We start from the raw sequence: 20,674 nt of genomic DNA, 5'->3' as shown, positions 1-20,674 counted from the left end.
ACAGGCAAAGCCATTGGCCCCGTCACTGAATACTTCAGCCTCAACAGCGTGAGCACCACACAGATGTAGCTGATGGTCAGGAGGCTTTGCAGCACCCATCACTTCCCCAAGCCCAGCCTGGCTGCACCTCTGATCTGTGATATCAGCAAGAAACATCACAAACGACAGCAGGGACACAGTCTTGTTGGCAAATGTCCCACAGGGGAAAGTGGCGATTTCTCTCAGGAAGAGAGTAGGGAAATAAAAGTGAAATATCTGGGTATTGTCTATTTCCAGTCCATCTGATACTGGTTAGGAGATCTCAGGGAACTGTCCTGCATCACCTCGGTCAGTTAGTCCTGACACCCACAGTTTATTCACACATAAATATCTGAGTCTTCACAATGTTGTAAAAATAAGGAGTTTGGTCTGGGGGTGAAACACTTAATTGGACAGTAACTCCAATCACATGGACTATTATTGTATTATCACAAGGACAACAGAAAAACGTAGATTTTTAGCAAACATGTCCTTTTAAAAACAAGTGGGAGGATAGTGACTAAAGGGTTAGTTTTAAGCTGTACAGGAAAAGGGTGCTTGGTCCAAGTAGATTACAGGCTTAAGCAACATCATGTCTAACATCAAAATTATCCCCTTGCTATTTTGGAGTGAGTAACTCTGCTTAATTTGGTTTTCCTTCTGTTTTTCCTCTTCCTTGAGCCATTTTCTCTAAGACCCTATCTTTATCAGGATGAAAATGTGTCACCCACAACATCTTAGGAAAAGGCTCAAAGGTGCCCTGTGGTAGTTGGTACACTGAGAGGACAAGGAAACTGGTGTTAGGTGCAACAGGTGCAGGCAGGAAATTGGGGTTTAAAACTTACTGTGTTCTGCAACATTACATCCTGTAGCTGGAAACTTCAAGCATTTTTGACAGCTGGGTCTCCATGGAAATAAGTACAAAAAGACTCCAGCTATTTTAAGAACTTTAAAATAAAGGATGCCGGAAGGTTGTGGATAGATAATACATCTGGGGAAAATCAGTACCTTTTTGGACAATTCATATCCTTCAGTTCATGTCTTTTGCTCATACTGCCTATACCAATTAACTGGACAACAGCAGAGGGGTCAGAGAAATGTGCCTAGTTTGGCAAGAGAGTCTCAGGGATGTCAGAGAAAGTAGCAGCTTGTTTTCAGTTCAGCTTTCATGTGGTTCAAGACACGAGCAGTAAAACCACTAGATATCATCTTAGAGGCTTTGTGACAGAAATTAAAAATTAAATAAAACAATCAGAAGCACCAGGCTTACTAAATTCAGTTTTCTGATATTCACATCTGCCAAACTCCCACAGGTGTTGTTACCACTTTACCATCCCAAGGCACAGAGACAAGCACTGTGTAGTGTCTCACCACTTGTCCCACTTCTCCACTCCGTGTCCAAGCTGTCCACCTGAGAAGACTCACATCCAGAGAGGCTTCAGAAAGCTCCTTACAGAGCCTTCTTTTGAACATTGTCCACTTGCACAAAGCCTGGTGGCATTTGCCACCGTTCCATCAGACTGTCTTTGGAACCGCAAGTGGGTAGGCAATCCATTTTTAGCATAGGAACAGGAATGTATATTTTTTCTGCTGGAAACTTGGAAGAGAGCTGCTTTTCTCTCCCAGCAACACGCCTTTCTAAAGGACAGGCCAAATTAAGTACCTGGATAGATTTTTTATGCCTTAACAAGTCCAGTGTTCTCAAACTCTGTCTGCAAATCTGTGCACAATTTAAGCCGCATTCCCAATTAGGAGAATGTTTACACAGAAAGCTGCATTTGTTTTATATCCAGCTTTTAGTTTCTAAACTTTGGGGAATGTACTTTTTTTTTTTACAGTTTAGGGAATCAGGGATAAAACCAAAAAACCTGAGCTTGTCTAACTGTTGAGAAGTTAAATTTTTTTAATAGAAAGCTCTTCCAATTTCTGTGTCCACACGTAGAAGAACACAGCCCATAACCACTGGGAGCTGATCTAACTCTCTGTGTGGGACAGAAAGCTCACCTGCTCCAGGGAAGTTTTACTCAGTGACCACCCAAGTGCTTCTGCAACCTGGAAAACTGAAATGCTTCCCAGGGCCTGGGAAATACCACGGCTACTGAATTATGGCAGTTACACAGTTGAGGGTTCTGGTGAATAAAGCAAGAGGAATGTCAGCTCATGGTCTCTCTTGCAGATTTGTGGGTTGGAGAGTAACAATGCCTTGAAACTCCAACCTGCATGGCACAAAATCATCTCTTGAAAGGTTTCTACCTACAGTTTGTTGTCTTCCACCCATTCTCACAAGCCTGTGCTTGACCTCCTCTCCTCCAGTAAAATTACTCTACCTTTTCTACACTCACACAATTAGTCACTGTACCTGCCAACAGGTCCTGTAGTTTCATGCCAGCTGTATCCCCAAAAGGTTTGTGTAGACAGACAGACAGACAGATCCTCAGTCGTCCTTGTCATGTCTTCCCTGCTCTCCTTGGTGCCTTTGGTGTTTTCTCTGGGCAGGGACTACTGTCACTGAGCAAGCTGGTGTAACAGCCACCTAAAGCTGAATCGGGCAGTGACAGGCAGTTCTGAATTCTCAATAAAGAGTGACCAGAAAGGTGACTATTTTATTATTTTTTAAGTAATCAACATGGAAACAATAGCAGTGATTAAGTCACAACAGGCTTAGCCTTAGTAACCCCAGAATTAATACTTAACACGAATATAACAGAAATGACAAGTATGTTAACGTTATTCTTTCTCAGACAATGAACAAAGGTGTACAGTAAGGTCAGCATCAATACATTCAGAATGCTCTAGAACCAGCTGTTCAGTGTCCTCCAAAGCAGAGTGCTTGCTGCCAGGCAGGCTGGGGTGCTGCTGTCAGCCCCTCTAGGCAGCTGTATTCCTGGGCTGCCGTGGGCCCCTCCTCTTCCCCTGTTTCTGCCTGTGGTTCTGGTGTTTCCCTCTGTTTGTTGGGATATCAAAGCAGGGCCTTCTTGAAGGAAAAGGAGCCACAGTGCCACGGGTTGGCCCTCACTTGCTGTGTCCCCTGGGTGGTGCAGGGATGCAGCCCTGAGCTCCAGGCAAGGCTGGCTCCACTGAGAGTGTGACCTGCATCAGTATCTGCTATTCGGACTCTTTCTCCACCCTTCCTGACCTCCTTGCTCCATGGATAGGACATACTTTTGGAGCTGTACCACTTTTAAGATGCTTTCTTTTATATCATTCTTTAATAGGAATCCTGTAACACAAAATAGAAATCTTGCTTTTGTAGGAAAGGGGTTCTTTCAATGCACCCCCTCCATCTCCTAGTCCTTGTACCGTACCGTCCTCTTTTCCAGAACATTTACTAATGCGTGTACTTGGCCACCCACCTCTTATTGGAAGTACCAAAGTGACACTCAAAAGAATAACTTGCATTTGGTATTGTGCTCCTGGCCCCTCTTGGTCTGAGCAACATAGGATAAACTTCTCAGCTAGAACATTTTCATAATCACAGGGAGGGGCTACACCCTCAAAAATAAAATTCCTCAGTCTTTCTTAGAACCAGACTAGAGGACATCAGTGTGAAGAAAGCAGTAGTCTCCATCGTTCTTCCCTTTGGGATTCCTCATAGGGTACCACCAGCTGCTGTGTCGTGTTCACTGTAGAGACAAGAGAAGACATCAGCTTGTATATTGTCAATTCTACAAGTTTTGATGGAGATGAAAAAGAAACACTACAGCCTGCTCAAGTGGGCTTTTTCTCCCAAATGCACTTACTAAGGCCTCCCCTGCTCCTTCTCATACAGCTCATATGTTCTGTTGAAAAAAACCACAAAAACAACACAAAACCAAAACAAACCACAACAAATAAACCCACCAGCCCCGGAAAGTCTGTGTCTGATCATTTCTGTAGAGGGTTCAGTAATGGTTTTGGACACACTCTGCTACATGTTGCCACTAACTACTAACTACTTTTTCATCTTTTTACTACTTACAGCAAAGCAAATCCATTGCCCAATACTACAGATTTGTGCTATCAGGCCAGGATCAGCCACTTTCAGGAACAGCACAGTATGCCCAAAACTAGACACACCAAGGTACTATTTGCATTCCTCTTGTAGTCCATCAGAAGGTAAAAATTCCCGCAAAGCTAAGGCTGCAGTTTCACAAAATGCCATCCTCTGCAGCAATACTGCTTTAGGATATTCCCCGGCACCCCCTGCTCTGCAAGCCCTGAGGTCTGTGGGACAGCACTGAGCTTGGATAGGAGCCATGGAGCGAGGACTTAGGGACTCAGCCAATACTGCTGCAGTCGCAGTGACACCCCAGGCCAGCCCCTTCCCTCCCCGCAGGGACGCACCGGTGTGGCTGTCCTGCCCAGCGGGCCCTCCTCCGCGCGGTGCTTCCCGCAGTGCGGCAGCTCCGCGCTGTCCCGGTAGTCGCGGCCCTTGGAGTTCTGCATGTCCAGCACTGCCCGGCTCTTGGAGGGAAGGGGCGGCTTGTTCTGCTGTCCCTGGATGCTCAGGCTGACTTCAGCCCTTGATGGCTTCACGAGTTTTTTGAGAGGTGCCGAGCTTTCCAATGGTGTTGTCATCTTTGGTTTGCCTTGACTCTTTTCCCCTGCGTGCTTTTCTTCCAGTTGGCAGGGGGAGGTGTAGGACCGGAACAGCGGTGTGGGCACCAGGAAAGGTGGCGATGGCTGTTTGCCAGAGGTTTTGCTGCACTCGGGCTCCTGTGGCTTTGTGAGATGACAGCTCTGCTCAGGCAGTGGTGGCTGCTCTTTCCGCAAGGCCTTGGGATATTCCTGCTCTTTCTTGGGGGCCACCTTGCCCTTGGAGGCCATGGAGCCGTACAGCGGGTTCTCAAACATCTCTGGCCTTTGCTGCCCCTCCTCCTGCAGCACAGGCTCTGCTGAGCATTTCCCCACGTCAGGCGGCCTACAGGCATGGAAGCAGAGTGAAAAGGAGACTTGTGAACAGCAGGCAAGAGAGTCACTGACTGATTTAGCGAGAACATGAATAGTAAATGTGTATGAGCAAATAAAACTGACTGCCTAAATGGGCAACAGAAAAATAAGTAGACTTGGAGAGAGAGAACAGAAATGTGCATTGTTTTTACTTTGTTTAATCATTAGTAACATGACAGCAGAGAGATATGCATAGCGTTGTGTAATCTCCCTGCTAGATTACAGTCCTGTCAAAGTGATGTTTGGCTTCTTTTTAAACACAGATAAACTACCGAGCCAAACTGTGCCAGGTCCTTTGATGACTCTGCAACACACACAAATCTGAATTTGAATATTAATAAGAATCTTCAGATCTGGCAAAGAGGATGGAAATGGTTGTCTAGAGGCTTAAAATAAGAGCTCACATCATACTGTGGCATTTTACAACTAGGTCAATCTCCTCTTGCTACCAATGGAGCATGGTATTCCTAAGGAAGGGATAAATTTCCTTAATGCACCCAAATGCACAGTGTAAGAGCAATAGCTCTGCTGTAGGGTGAGACAATCCATATGCATTCCCAACAGAACCCTTTGAGCTGCAGCTCAGTCTGGAATGACAGCACAGCTGTACAATGGGACAGAGCAGGTCCTGTGGGTTTGGGTCACTCGACCTGATTTGGCCAGGTTTCACCTTCAAATTACTTTAAAAATCAGCCACAATATCAGTGAGCAGAGTGGAATAGAGGTGAGTGGCACATGTTCTTTGGGTGTCTTCAAGTGAGTTGTGTTCCTTGTCTCAAGCTCTTCCCTGGCAGTCAGTGCATGCAGGAGCAGAGGTGAGTGATGATGGAGCACTGCTGGGTACAGAACAGACCCCAGCAGTGCTGGCAGCTCTGATTGCTGTGAGCTTTGCCTTCCACAGTGCCACACCCATTTACCAGGGAGCTGCAGCCCAGCTCAGAGAGCAACTGTCTCCTGGCTGTGAAGAGGTCTGCAACAAGAAGAAACTGCACACATGTACTTGGGTGAAGTAGCCTCGTCCCCTCACTAAGCTTGGAAGTTGTGGGATATTTTCAGTTGCCAGATGGAAATTCTGCATCAAGGCTTGTGGCAGAGGCAGTACATGGAGTCTAGCTTCTGCAGCAAGCTGGACATTTGTGTAGTGCCAGTAGAAATTCAGTGAAAGTACTTCACATATAACACACAAAGAATGTCTCCTTCCCATCCAGGGGAAGGATCTGTGCCCCATTCCCCCCTTTTCTTCTTTGAAACTTCTCCTTTTCTTGGTAGAGAATTAAACCTACATATATCCATCTGAGACAACTGAGATTGTTCAGTCTGGAGAAGACTCCAAGGAGTCTTCACTGCAGCCTTCCAGTGCCTAAAGGGGACTTAGAGAAAGGAGGGAGAGTGCAGACAGTGACAAGACAAGGTGTAAGTTTTAAAACAGAGAGATTTAGGTTAGATGTTAGGAAGAAGGGTGCTGAGGCCCTGGCACAGGGAAGCTGTGGCTGCCCCAATCCTGGAAGTGTCCCAAGCCAGGTTAGATGGGGCTTGGAGCACGCTGGGATAGTGGAAAGTATCCCTGCCCATGACAGGGGGTGGCATGAGATGAACTTTAAGGTCCATTCCATTCTACGATTCTAAGATTCCATTATTTAATTGTAAGTTTAACTCTTTATCTTTGGCTTTCCTTTCACAAAAGTCTAAAGAACTGCTACACTAATTTTCTTTGCGTATGTGACATCTGCACGTGTGACCTTCACTTATCTTTCTAACTCTAGAGATAAAATATGTAAAGAATATGTTGCACCTTGAACCCTCTAAGCAGATAACGAACAGTGACTGTGCAGAATGACAGGAGAGAGGAGTCCAAGCCTCAGTGCAAAACTTAAACCACTTACTGGTACTCTTGATTCCAACCATAAATGCTTCTGTTTGCTGTAGGTTGGAGGGGTGGTTTTGGAGATAGAGGTGACAAGGAGGGTGATGTGGAGGATGACTGACTCTGCCCCATTAGGGAGGTGTTCTCCTTGGACTGCTGCTCATAGTTCCAGAGGGAAGGTGTCTGCTCTGATGAAGGTGTCTGCTTTAGCTGGCAAGTTGCAGAGGGCTGCTGAGAGAAGCCAGCCATGCCCAGGTAGTTGGGGTTGCTGATGTCTATGGGAGTGGAGCTGCTCAAGAGAAGAAATATTGTTAGGGAGGTACATGTACAAATACATTTGGGTTTTTTTGTCTCCCTGCCAGCTAAAAAGGAGTTAGTGCCCACTGACTGCTTAGATTCAATACCACCTACTTTTTAAAACTTTTTTTTGTCACTATTACTTCAGAATCAGGGAATAAATGGGAGTCCTATTAGTGCCTCATTCCCTTGGTCACTGGAGAGGACGCAGCTGGGTCAAGACCACCCCCGAAAATAGTTCCTGTGGCTGTGGCAGATGCTTTCCTTTACAGGCTGCAGAGAGCACTCAGCTTCTGCAGCCACATACAGAGGCTGTCATGGATTTCTGGGCCCAGACAGAAGGTACATGCAAGGAAAAACCCCAGTGAAAACAGATGAGAGGACAGCCTTACCCAGACTTGTTCTATGACTCTTGGAAAGGAAAAGCCAGGCAGTTTGATCATAGCTTCCCACCCCAAACTGTCAGAGGTAAGGCGGCAAGGTTACCGTAGGATCTCTTCCTTTCCCAGGCTGTCTGGAGAAGGGACAGCATTCCCCCTGCAGCGAGCGATGGCTGCTGCCTCTCTGGCCATCAGATGAGCAGATTTTGACTTTCTGTTGGAATAAAAGGGCTTTTTTAAAGTGGCTGCAGGGACCCGGTCTGGCTAATGCATTCTCAGCTTTTGAAGCTTTGGGCACAGGAGCATTGACCAGTCCTGACCAGAGAGCCACAAAGCAGATTCCTAGTGCTCAGCACACCTGCTGATGCTGCTGCCACAGCAAGCCCAACTTTGCATTTATGGCACCAATCATTTTCCTGGAACTGGCTTACCCACTTGCCCTTTACCTGTTAGTCTGATCCCAGTCTTTGTTAGGCTCTAAATTGCTGATGTTCTTTGGTTTCTGACCAGTGATTTCATCACGTTCAATCTTGACAAAATCTGAAGGAAAGAAGAGGAACACATATCTCCAGAGTCCGTCTGCTCAAGTTTTCTGTGTTGCCATCTTCATTAAGACATCTCTCTTTGTTCATCATTCTGATGGACAGTTTTAAACTGTTGTTGCTGTTATGTTTTCAACTGCCCACTAATACATGTCATGTCTTTTTGACAGAGAAAGAAATGTGTGTCTTGAAATACAAAGGTTTGCTGGTTTGACCCAGCAAACAGCCACATACAGTCATTTCACCATTGAGAATAATTGTAAATGTCAGGAATAATTGTAAATGGCTCCTTCTGTACTCTGGATGAGAACAACAGATAGCAAGGTGGAAAAATCAAAGTTTGTGATCTTCTAGCTAAGGACTGCTCACTGAAAGCCTAACATACTCTTTGCTCCAAGCAGGGAGAGTGACATGTCACAAGTGGAAGTAAGGTATCCCCATTCAGTAAAACCAGTGCTGGTGACAGACAGGGGGCTCTCTCAGTCTGCTGAATTTACTTAAATGACGAAAACCCCCAAGGAATCCAATGTTCTGTCTTCCTGAAAGAGTACAAGTATGCTCCTGAGAGCTAACCATACTCACACCTCCTTGCACTCAACATCAAAAACATTCTCTGTGACTACAGGCACTGCAGAGATAATTTTCAATACCTTGACAGTTATCAGAAATCTTTTGAGGTGAGCATTCTCTAGGTGAGCATTGCAGAGATGATAACGTTCCTTACCATATAGTTTCTCTCTCTGTTTTCCTTGTGACGTTTGTAACTTGATTTCACCTTGGAAGATCCCCGTTTTCTCTCCGTGGTGTGTCAGCACAGTATGGATAGGAGCTAAGGATTCTGTTGCTTCCATTCGCAAGGCAATGCAGCCTTCCCCTGAAAATCAACAGGGAGACAATGAGGCTGGGACTGAGAAACTAAGCACTGAAATATTTTGTGTCATCTACTACCAAATCACTGACAGGTCTGTGATTACTGGAGAGAATCTGCTTTGGATCACGGTAAGGAGCATAATATATCCTGAGAAATTAGGGGCATTTATTTCACTTCATGTATGTGTGAAGAATTTGGGCATCAAAGATACATGTGGGTAACTTCAGTGTTCTGAGCTTCTACTCCTGGTATGGAACACATGAGCCTATGGCTGCTATTGGTGTTAATGGGATTTAGGCAAAGAGCCTTGTGTGGACAAGGACTGCAGTGTCTGGCTGGTGAGAATCTGGGAGCCACAAGCACAGCCGAATACTTTTCTGTAGCCAGGAGAAATGCCTCAAGCAAGTGCAAGTGAAACAGGATTTGTATGTTCTGAATAAATGCATTTAAACATGCTGACTCCTGATTTAGTTCCTGTAAAGGACTTTCTTTTTAAGCCACTGCTCTTTCAGAGCTGCTAAAGCTCACACAGGTTGTTGCTTTGAGTTCATATTCCTCTAATCATAATTACTTCACAAAATATTGCCCACAGTGTATTTCTGTGTATGTTGAGTTCTAAACCGTAGATGTTCAGTCTATAGGAGTTACTTCTGTTCTCTCCCACTCTTTCAGAGCTTTGGAAGAATATAAGTAGATTTTGATTCATCCAGAACTTTAGAGCTAAGCACTTACCGTAAGATTCATCACTGTCTGATGACTTAATGCTGATCAGGATATGTTGATCCAGTAGGTATTCAGGGTCTGAAATAATTGGAGTCAGCTGCAAAGACAAGGTAAGGTGGGTCGATACAACACATGGGTGACAGGAGCACACTTCTCCCTGGGACTCAGTCCCAGATGAGGAAAACTCTGCTGGATAAACCCATGAGGGTATCATGTCACCTCCAGGATCAGCCTCTGATAACAGCTGGGTGTCTGTGGTAGAAGACTGCCCTCTTTGAGTCCCAGCACAGCAAATGGAATGCTGCAAATCTGACACTCATGGGATGAGCTGCCGTTTTCTCCTGTAGGCCAGGACTGAAAATTGCCTGAGGAGGAAGGCATCTGGACTCTGATTACAGCCTGTTCCCAAAAACCTATCTGGCTGTTGTTGTAATCACTTACTGTAGAGCCTTTCCCCAGTGTAAGGCACTCTTTCCAAAGTCAGCACTTCTTTTGGGCCATTTAGAAATGTATTGACACATTTGCTCCTAATCCAGGAGGTCTTTCAACTCCCACCAAGAAATGAAGAACAAGTCTGATCTCAAGGACACAACTTGTTTTTGACACTGATACACAGAATACTACTTCTGGCCACTGATGTTCTTTTTAACACAGGTAAAAAATATTTGATAAACTTTTCTGAAATATATCAAGAGAAAGTTTTGTCTGACCAGGCCAAGAAACTTCAGGGCAGAGTTACTCTGAGATGTTTTATTTTCCATATAAAACTAAAAAAAAATGGGCCTGCTCAAACCAGCATTATGTTCACTAAAAAGGTGAGAAGAAAGTCATGGTCCTGAATGGCATAATCACAAATGGCCAAATCATAATGGCCAGCAAAATTCTTGATAGGCATGTAAGTACGTTGACATGAAAGTCCTTTCCTGCTTATAACATAGTCTGTTTAGCCTAAGCCCATCCTGCATTCTTACAGTCCCTTTGAGTGTAAACAAAACCACAACAATGTTCCTGCAAAAAGTACTTATGACAGTAAAGGACCTAACATTGCTTATGGGATGAAAGTGGAAGTTTCTCTTCCATATGAAAAGATGGAGGTATAGTCCCAGTTTACCTTTGGAAGTGCCTCAACAAACTTTACCACAAGCTCCCCTTCATTTCCATCCTCATTTTCTCCTTCCTGGCTCTTTACAAAGCCTGCAAAGGGACAAGAAAGGAGTTTACCAGGAGAGAGACTGCAAGAACTGGGCTACAAATCCTCTTCACTATGTCTCCAAAAAGTCTACAATTATTTTCCTACTTGGACGCAAATTTTAAAAGTATTAAGAAGCTTAAAGTCTGAGCTTTGGATGAATTTTTACACAGTAAATTTGCAAGTGGTTTTGCTAGAGCATTGTTAAATGGTTTTATTTTGCAGTTAAACTTGGTACTGAGGAGCTCAGTGCATACATGGACCAGAGGATAAGAACATGACAGCTCTTCCTACGCCACTCAAGATAGCATACTTTTGAAATTCTAATTTAAGATTCGTAATACACTGTTTCCATAGAAATTTATGCAAATTTTGATACAGCCAAAAAATAATCTTTTATGGAACTGTCTTTGACACAGCTCTCTGACATGCGATAATGTGATGAAGCATCCACCAAAGGCTTGCTGTCCCACTTACAAGAGCACTTCTGAGATGGGAAAATGCTTTAAAAAACCCACAGCAAGGGCATGTAGGCTTGTGTTACGTAAACAGCTGAGACTCAGCCCCACAGCATGGGCACGGGCAGTGAAATCTGCAGTGCTGTGGGGTACACAGTCATACTTACAAAGTCACATCACTAGCATTCATTTCCCTTTTAGTTGATCCTCTGACTTATTCTTTGTTAAACCATGTTAATTCAATTATTTAAAATTATTTTTGTTACCATAATGCAGAGGCTTTGTTTTGAAATCACCTGATCATTTGTAGCAGGCACAATTAGAAATTTAATCAATCATGTCTTTGCTACGTAGGCATTCTCTGTGTGATAAGCACAAACAAGATGTTTTCCATCAAGAGAGAAATTATCAGATTGACAAACAAGGTGGAAAAATTGTTGGAAGGCTACATGTCCAAGTGTGGATTACAGCTACTTGGCTGTGGGGTTTGGATTGTATTGCTGACCATATAGAATGTCTTGCAAACTACAGCAAATCTTTAGGACATCCCTTTTTTTGCCTTGCAACACATGATCCGCGTAGCTATTTCTTTAGATCAGAGCAAGAAGAAGGAGAATTAATCCAAAGATGCAGAAAACTTTGACAGAAACAATAAAGACAGGCAAAGCCATACTTTCTAAGCAGCTCGAGTGAAACTCAATGTAGAACTTGGTCTGGGACTTGGTCTTCAGAGTAGCGTAGCAGTGCAGGAACTCTATCTCCCCTTGGGAATCTGTGTATTTGGAGTCTAGGAAAGAGGAAGGGAAAATAATGTCACTTTCATCGGGACATAAAGAGAGGGTATTTTTGAATGGACTCTTAAAGAACCAGCTTTTTCTCTCAGCATATACAAAGCACTGCATTCTGTATCCCAGGTGAATATGCCACACGTGCACCCAACCTGACTGACCGTTCTTGGAAACAAACTGTGAGGTGACTCCCACTTCAAAGGTGGCAAACACAGGGCTGTGGTCACTTGTCATGATGTCAGTGGTGCAGCCTGCCAGTGAGAAAGGGAGGATGGTTACTGCCCTGCTCCGGGGAGGTCACTGCCAAAGAAATATTATTCGGTAATTTTCCACAAAACATAACAGTCTCTCTGGTAACTGCCTCTAGTCAAAGGTGTTTCTCTGCATGAACTCATGTCAGTACGCAGAAAGATTTGTTCAAGGGACACCATTTTATTCTACTGTTTTGTAGCTGACTGTCAGTGCTAGATGCCTCCTGTACAAAAAGCCCTTTACAGGGTTTCTGGTTACCTCTGCAACATGCACAGCTAATTATAGCTCTACTGTGGCAGGAAAATTGCACAAGAATACACTGGTGCTACTTCAGTGCTACAAAGCAACTCCTGGCCCAACAGTGGGTGAGCAAGGCCTGATTGGATCTAAGCAAACACTGAGTCTAAGCAAACCAGACATTCCAGAGGTGCCTATTCAGCCCCACAGCTCAGCATCATGGGCTCTGTGATCAGACCAGCCTGCCTTATTCCTGAGAAACTTTCACAGCCCTGCTCCCAATCCATGCACAGGAAACCATGAACAGCATACTCGGATGCCAAGTCCTACATATAGTCAATGACATTTCAGAAACTGGTATTTGAGTCTTTTTTAAAATAGGTTTTGTGGGCTTTTTCTCTTCTCTGCACTGCACTTTAGTGATGCTTCTCAGCAGGAAAGGGAACAGGCTCTTGGTACCACACAGTTCTTCTGCAATATGATTTGATATGAGAGATGTGTTTGCAGCTCCAGTCTCTGCAGACTGGACTGTACACACAGGATCTGTCCTGCTGGCATTCACTGTCAGGAGTTCCTGGTAGTGACTGCACAGGAAAAGTGGTGGTGGCTGCCAAGAAATAACTGGTGTAAAGTGATCCTACAGCATGGCCTGAACTTGGACAGCTGCAACTGTCCAGGTGGTGTTCTGCATATGAAAGAATAACAGAACCAATTCCCAACCCTGTAAGGTTACAGGCAGAGAGATTTTGGCTCCCCTCTGCCTGGTTTAACATCAGGTCCCTCTATGCTGAGTGCCTGGCAGTGCAGGGAGATCCTACAGACTCTGTTCTGAGTCATTTCCGTTTCAGACTGGTTGCCTTGTTATCGACAATCTGTTCTCCACCCACCATAAGACTGACACACAACGTGCACCATGGGGTAGGATTTCCAGAGCACTCGATCACACCAGGATGGCAAATTGTACTTCATCTGCAAACCAAAGGAGAAGTAATGTCAAGAAGAATGGAAAGGGCCAGTCCACAAAAGAACAGGAAATTCATTCAGCAAAGCACCATTTTTTTGTGTCTTTTTGTTTCTATTGACTCCTTTCAAAACACTGCAAAGGCAGAGAACACAGAGATTGGTATAGGTCACTTTCTTCTGCAGGAGTTGTTGTCACAGCTCTGCCATGTACCTCTGAAGGGAAATCAGTTTTCACCTACCCCTGTAGCTTTTTGCTTGGTATATGCATACTTCTCCCGGGTGCCTCTCTCAAAGCGATAGGTTGGAGCAAAAGTAATCTCCTCTTCCTCTGAAACAGGGAAAGAGCTCTGTTACAGCTTGGCCATTAGGAACCCTCACCTGGGCAAGAGAGCCACTGCCCTGTACACCCTGCCCCACGCTGGGGCTGGCAGAGAAATCTGGTGGATGTAGCAGAGGGACCTGCCAGCCAGTGCAGGATCTCACCGAACTGCAGGAACACCTTTTGGTCTCTTCTCTCGAGGAGGAGCTGGTCGAAAGCCAGCAGCTCCGGATACTGCTGCTGCCTGATCTTCTGGATAATATTCTCTGCTTCCTGCCAACAGGGAAACAGCAGAGCTGCAGATGATGCAAAACCTTCTTATAAATACTCCCTTCATGGGTAAACTGGTGAGTGCTCCTGAACTGTTTGACAGAGCTGTAGCCCCTGCCACTTCCCCACCCTTCCCTTCACTGAAAAGCCCCAGCCTTTGTGGCAGAAAATTTGTCTATCAAAACAGGTATTGAAATGCCCACACATCCCCTACACAAGCACACACACACTGACAACCACATGCACATCAACACCGAGGTTGGTGTTTTCTCCCACATACTGAAACTTATGCAGTATTTATGATGGCTTGCCTGTTCCTGAAGGCCTGTTTGAGCCATTTCAAGCTCACTAACCAGAGCAGAAGGGCAATCTCTGGATTGACAGATACTTGTTCACAGTGGGAAGGAAAGTTGGGAGGTTTGGGGAACCGAGGCTGCCTGAAGCAGCAAAATGTGCCATATGGCATTCCTGGGTCCATTAATCCTTGGAGAAGGCAAAGGGAATTTCCTTACTCTCCCTCAACTGGGGCCACACTCACAGCCTGGGGATCCCTTCTGTCTCCCCTCTTTTTGCCATGTTGCCCTAGACTGGAAGAAGAAAGCACTCCTATAGCAACAGAGCGTGCTGTCCCTGCAGGGCTCCCGCAGCGTCCGCACCATCGGAGGCTGTTCCACGCGGTAGTTCAGGTCTCCCAGCCAGAAGAGATGAGTGAAGCGATGAGTGATGTTAAATGGACTCAGTTTCTTATCTCCCAGTGTCAGGAAGCGCAGGATGTTCATGTAGTTCTGGTTGCGTCTGCCAAGACAAGAAACATCTGCCTGACATCCTAAATTGCCATGTAATTTCCAAATGCCTGGGATGGCAGAGGCTGCAGCTTTACCCAGCGGGAGCTGGTCCGACTCAGCAGCTACAGAGGAGCAGATCAGAAACTGAGAACTTGCCACCCCAGCAGACAGGCCCAGAAATGTGCTCCTGAGGCCACTTCTGCTGCCTTCTGGGGCTGTGCTTTTCTGAGCTACATGTCCTAGAAACCCAGCATTAGATTGTTTCCTTCAGATTTCCGCAGCAAACACATAACTGGATTTTGGCAGCTCTTCCAGGCCCTGAGGAACCCTTCCATAGAAGTTAACTTCATCAGTGGCAAAGACCCTGTGCAGAAATCCCACACCATCTGTTTCCTGGACCGGGAAAGATGACAAGGCCAAACTCTTCATTTCAAGTCCTCTTCACTTTCAAAACCACTTCTTCCAACTGCTCCAGCTCCTCCCAGTGTGGGCACTGATCTCCAGTGGTGTCAGGATCTTTGCCTTTCAGTCCTGTGCTGAAGCTGCCTAATCCATGAACACTTATTTCACAGCTGGGTATAGAGCATTAGTCACTGCAGGGATACTCCTGTTCTACCCCTCCCTCCTGGTATTCCTGAGGGATCTTTCTCAGCTGGGTCCTAGGGCTCACAGCACTGCCTGCAGTCAGGAGGAAGACAGTCCCCTTCAGCACATTATTTTGGGATGGGAAAAGCCTTCCCACATTTCTCCAAAACCCTGTAGATCATGGAACTGTTTTCCTCATGCACTGGGTTTTCATGACAGGTCATGCAAGTGTTATGTGAGACTTTTACACTTGGCTCTGAAATAATTTTGCCATCCATTTCCCCTGCACCCCTGTGGTATACCCACATAGCAGAAGTCCTTTGTTTAAATGCCCTCCCAGGAGACATTAAGAAAAATTTTATCATCAGGAAGACATGTTTGTGCCTTTCTGGTGGGCCCTCCTTCCAAACATGGCCCAGAGAATTTCACCCTGGCTCAAGAGCCATTTTTGAGAGGGGAGAATGTATCTTACCTGTGCTTCTTTTCACTTCCTGAAGTCAAATGGCTGTTAACAAACCCAAAGGAGGTCCCATTAAACATGAATGACACCCCCACTGCTCCTTTATTACCTGGCAAAAGGGAAGGCAAAAATGACAAAAAATTAATCCACCTTCAGGCTGAGTCTAGCAAAGATAATAAAGCACCTAGCACACGTGAATTGGAGGATGGAGAAGAGAAATTGACTTAATCAGCACAGAAAAAATTAGTGCATACAGCAGATTGTGGGAACAAATTTTAAAGGGTGTCAAAAAAATTAGTTGAAGGGAGAGAAGTGCAACTTCCTTGTGAAACCCAAGAAAGAGCAATCCAATGGCCAGTTAAAAGTGTATGCTGGGTATATAAATATAAATATGTATATAACTGTATGTGTGCTAAGTATACACACAAATAGATTTCCTCTCTTACAGGGTAAGAACAATCAGTGCTAGCAGGCTGTAACTTTAGGAGTGTCACATAAATGTTGCCCAAGGAGTGCTGCAGAAGAAGAGCTGTTCCCTGGGGCTGGGCAGATGGCAGCAGTCTGGGCAGGAGCTGCCGTGCCTCACCCAGCGTGTTGGCGATGCCTGTCTTCACATTGGCCGTGCAGATGTGGCTGATGCGGTTCTCATGTTCCGGCTTGGCCAGGACAACAATCCTGATGTTCCAGAGGGTGTGGATGGCTATCTGCAGGAATGGGAAGGGTAGAGGTTAGATTTCTGTAAATACCTGCCAAGGTGCTCTGTGCAGCCTTCCTGACTCCTTTGATAGCACTTCTACAGAAATTTTCTTCCTGTGCTCAGGATATGTTTTCAGTCATTTTAATCAATGCTGGACGCAAGGACCTTGCTATTTTCTAGTCCTTTTGTTTTTTCTAGTTAATATTTGGATTATCTTGCTTGCACAAAATAGTTTCCCAATCAGCGTGAGAGTCAGCTTTCCAGATATGCTTAGATCTGTTTCTTGACATCACTGAAACCCAGGAATGTCCAAGGCTGGTCTTAATAAGGTTCAGTTTCTCTTCTGACTCTGCCTGTGTACTGTTACATCCTACTCTGAAAGTGCAATAGCCTAGGGCGAGATCTAGGCTACAACTGACTCAGGAAGTTTAACAGTCTCCTCCTTTTTGAAAGTCAAAATAACAGCAATACTTGACTTGAGTGTTCAACATCTCCCCTTGCTCCTGGGCTGGCAGGGTCCCTGCTTTGGCAGTGGGAGGTCACTGTCCATAGCAACAGGTCCATCTAGCCAGCTCCAGGAGGCATCTTGTGGAGCCCACAGACGTATTCAGTTCACTCTCCCTCACCCAAATGCAATGACAATAAAGGAAGGGAAAGGGAGGAGGTACAAGCAAAATCCCACTTACTCCCATCTCTTTTATTTATACAATATGGACACCCTCATCTCCTGAGTTCCATGTAATAGCTGGAATAACCCCTCACCACTTTGAAGCTGATACTGGTGATTTCCTGCAGAGATTGCCTTAGGATCTCCAGCCATTCCTTCTCCCCCTGGGGATCCTCCTGGGTGCCAATCACATAGATGTCATGAGGTATGTAGTCAGCAGTGTCATCACGGGTCCTCCCCTGTCCCTTGGAGAGGAACCAGGAGGTGATCTTCTTTGGGGGTGGGGCTGCACCTTTTATTGATACATCAAACACCAAAGGAAGTCAGAGCATGTCCTGTCAAAACCAGGATGACAATAGCACATGGGGACAGAAATGATGGGCTTTGCATCTTGTATCACTTTCGTATCAGCCAGGGCACACTATTCTAAGATTCTGATCCCACCTGAGCCACTGAGAAAGGAGTGATTCTGCTTTGACCACCTTCCTCTTGTTGGTCAGCTGTCCAAGGCCAAGGCTAGCCAGGAGTAAAGGCAGGGAGCTGTACTCCTCCTGGCCTGCCACTGCCTTGACCTTATTCCCTAAGGATGGCCAAGCACAGACAGCGCAGGTCACAGCAGCTGAACCAGGCTTCTGTCCCAAAAGGGAGACAAATAACCTATATTCCACTGTCCTCAGCTGTCCCTTTCTCTGTGTTCCATAGACGCTCAGCTGTCTTCCCAGGCTGGACATGAACTGTCTCTAGTCAAATGAGAGCAGCTGATGTGCAGTTTGTGGAATTGCCCCTGTCCTTTCTGCAAGGTGGAGGATGACGTGCACTGCTGCACCAGCTTTGTGCCAGGCACAATTCCCTGCCACTGGAGCAGTCCTTCAATACCCAACAGGGACAACTTCATGGTCCTTTGAGTGGAACCACGAGAAGTGTCAAACCACGTGCAAGAGTAAGTCTAGATATCAGCTCTTCCCCTGTCCCTGGTGTACAGACCTGCCATGGAACACAGAGAGTCTGGCACTCCTCATGCCAGCTGAGCACACCCTCAGGCAGTGTCTGAAGGAGTGCCCATGGCAGAAGGGAGCCCATACCCATATTCCAGGTGCCAATGAAGATGGTGATCATATCAGGCTCTGGTTGCTCCGAGTGTTTATTCTTCATCTGCTGCAGAAGCTGGCAGAAACCTTCTCTCTTCTAGACAGGGAGGAGCAGAGAAAGTTAATGAGATACTTAACTCCTCAGACATGACCTCTTGAAAAACTGGCTGAACCAGGAAATTCCCAGCACACTTGAAAGGCAGATTATCTCTGCACTATCCTGAAACCTTCCTGTGGTGCTTTTCAACGCATTTAGCTTGTGCTTTGCTTTAACAAATGCTGATCTGGTCAGAAAAAAATCTTTTCTTCCCTGTTTTTCTATATGAACCTTTTTACTCCTTGTTTCTCCTCAGTGCTTCCTCTGTCCTCCTGCCTCAGTGATAGCACTTAGGTGTCCAGTATCTCCCATTACACAGTATACTTGCTCATTTTTTGGATGTTTCCAGAATGAAGGAGAAATTTATATCTACAAAGACAACTACTGTCCTTCAACTGTTCCGCTTTCTACCAAGGAATGCCCCATGTTCTACTTCCACCTGGGCACCTGCTCCAGGCTGGTAGGAAAGAAACACCATCTACATACCTTGGAATCAGAAAAAACATATTCCTTTCGCTGGGTTTTTTCTTTTTCTGTTTCCAGAACAATCACCAGCTTGTTTGGAAGCTTCTGGGACTTGATGAGCTGCAAGACTGAACAGAAGGCTGGGTGTCACAAGCTGCAGTCAGTGAAATAAGGGTCCCACCAAAATGAACAGAACAACCCTGCTCAAAGGCTTGGAATTTACATGGTCTTTTCTGTCTGTGCAGTTTGTCTAGCAGACCTGCATGTTAAAGTTGCTTAATCCTGTTCCCAATAGCAGCAGATTTGGACTCCAAGTGAAGAGGACCCCCAAAACTCTTCTGCTGGGAGCTGTTTTTGTTCCCAGGCCTTGTAATGTGAAATGAAGCCTTAATTTTGTGCAGACAATCCCCCTGTATCCTGGGCCAGCCTACATGTGTTCCTTCCCCATCCGTGAAAGAGGATGTAGGAGCTCATTTGGTGGTAAAGGTGATTCCTCCCATCTAAAATAGCAGCTAATTATTATGAACACCAGGTGGAGAAAGCCATGCATGAAAGCTCATCTTTTTGATTACTGCTAGCAACAGGTTGATTTCCTAGCAGGAGAGAGCCCAAGGGCATCATCTACTCTCTCACAAATCTCTTTGTCTCAACTTCAGTGAGCTGCCTGTTCAGAAAGACAACAGAAAAAGGAAAGTTGTTTGAATCAGGCAATCACAGACCAAACTGGCATTGCTTGTGATGAGAGATACCAATCTATGTACAGAAAAAATCAAGGGAAATTCACTGAAAAATGGTACTGAAACCGAGTGTCTGGCTTTTTGCCATCAAAATTCATCACAGAAGTCAGCAGGATGTTGGGTTTTTTTCTCAAGTGACATTGCTTTTCAGAAGAAAAATGGTTCTATTGCAACCAGCTCTGTGGGGAATCTTCTACCAAACCCTACTCCCTTGCAGTGCTGATTCCAGTGTCTTCATGTAGACCTGGAGACTGGGTCTAAAACAATCTGTGAATGCTAGTTATCCCAGTACTGAGATATCTGTGTCTTGCTGACTGGTGCTCATGCAGCACCTAGGACCTGGCAGAACTCCCTATCCTCTGGGCCAAAACTTGCCCTGAGTGAAGGGAACCCCTCCCCATCATCCAGGGACCCAGAGCCTAGTCCAGCATTTGTGACATTAAGCTGACATCTTACTTTTCTTGTGGGTATAAAACTTGTCTTCTGGACCATCCTTAGATCTCTTGATAATCAGTTTTCCCATTTCCACATCCACTTTGAGTTGTATTTTTGAGAAAATTCCTAGGGAGTCAGTTTTCACCTAGAGGAATTCAGAGAGGTTTTCCATGAGGGACCTTCTACACTTTAGTCACATGTATTACAAATGCAGCACTTCCCTCAATTCCTTGACACATATCATTATGCCAGCCTCACCAGACATTTCTTAGGCATTTTCATGGTGCCAAGCAGCATCCAGGAATAGCTGTTATCTCTGTGGCAGCACAGCAAACTTCCCAGGAGCTGAGATACTGACATAAATCTGCTTTACTGTCCTTTCACATTATGATCAGCATCGTTAAAGGAGTAAATTTACCTCAAAAGTGACAGGGGGGATAAGGGAGCGTCGGTGTGTTGAATCAGGACCTTCAATTAACAGTGTTTTCACCTGTAAAATAATTATATGTAATTTATTTCATTTGGTGATACTGCACTACACTAAGAGTATTGAAATCA

The 20,674-nt window shown here is 45.4% G+C and overlaps 1 protein-coding gene across 1 annotated transcript in view; it reads right to left on the bottom strand.

Moving 5' to 3' along the window:
* Positions 1 to 2,601: 2,601 nt before the first annotated feature.
* The window catches only part of INPP5D (inositol polyphosphate-5-phosphatase D), a 55,646-nt gene continuing 37,573 nt past the window's right edge, over positions 2,602 to 20,674 (bottom strand). The window contains exons 8-28 of the mRNA XM_063408156.1: positions 20,535 to 20,606; positions 20,138 to 20,261; positions 18,966 to 19,072; positions 18,377 to 18,479; positions 17,390 to 17,586; positions 16,517 to 16,634; positions 15,943 to 16,039; positions 14,757 to 14,895; positions 13,995 to 14,103; positions 13,751 to 13,839; positions 13,436 to 13,517; positions 12,221 to 12,310; positions 11,945 to 12,058; positions 10,736 to 10,818; positions 9,634 to 9,721; positions 8,755 to 8,904; positions 7,935 to 8,028; positions 7,595 to 7,702; positions 6,831 to 7,100; positions 4,342 to 4,918; positions 2,602 to 3,641 (exon numbers count right to left, since the gene is read on the bottom strand). Coding sequence (XP_063264226.1) covers positions 3,639 to 3,641; positions 4,342 to 4,918; positions 6,831 to 7,100; positions 7,595 to 7,702; positions 7,935 to 8,028; positions 8,755 to 8,904; positions 9,634 to 9,721; positions 10,736 to 10,818; positions 11,945 to 12,058; positions 12,221 to 12,310; positions 13,436 to 13,517; positions 13,751 to 13,839; positions 13,995 to 14,103; positions 14,757 to 14,895; positions 15,943 to 16,039; positions 16,517 to 16,634; positions 17,390 to 17,586; positions 18,377 to 18,479; positions 18,966 to 19,072; positions 20,138 to 20,261; positions 20,535 to 20,606 — 2,814 coding nt within the window. The 3' untranslated portion in view covers positions 2,602 to 3,638. The remainder of the gene's footprint in view (positions 3,642 to 4,341; positions 4,919 to 6,830; positions 7,101 to 7,594; positions 7,703 to 7,934; positions 8,029 to 8,754; positions 8,905 to 9,633; positions 9,722 to 10,735; positions 10,819 to 11,944; positions 12,059 to 12,220; positions 12,311 to 13,435; positions 13,518 to 13,750; positions 13,840 to 13,994; positions 14,104 to 14,756; positions 14,896 to 15,942; positions 16,040 to 16,516; positions 16,635 to 17,389; positions 17,587 to 18,376; positions 18,480 to 18,965; positions 19,073 to 20,137; positions 20,262 to 20,534; positions 20,607 to 20,674) is intronic.

This window comes from Prinia subflava, chromosome 11 (assembly GCF_021018805.1).
Source record: "Prinia subflava isolate CZ2003 ecotype Zambia chromosome 11, Cam_Psub_1.2, whole genome shotgun sequence".
Lineage (NCBI taxonomy): Eukaryota > Metazoa > Chordata > Aves > Passeriformes > Cisticolidae > Prinia > Prinia subflava.
Note: the sequence above shows the minus strand (reverse complement) of the source record. Positions and strands in the feature narration are given on the sequence as shown.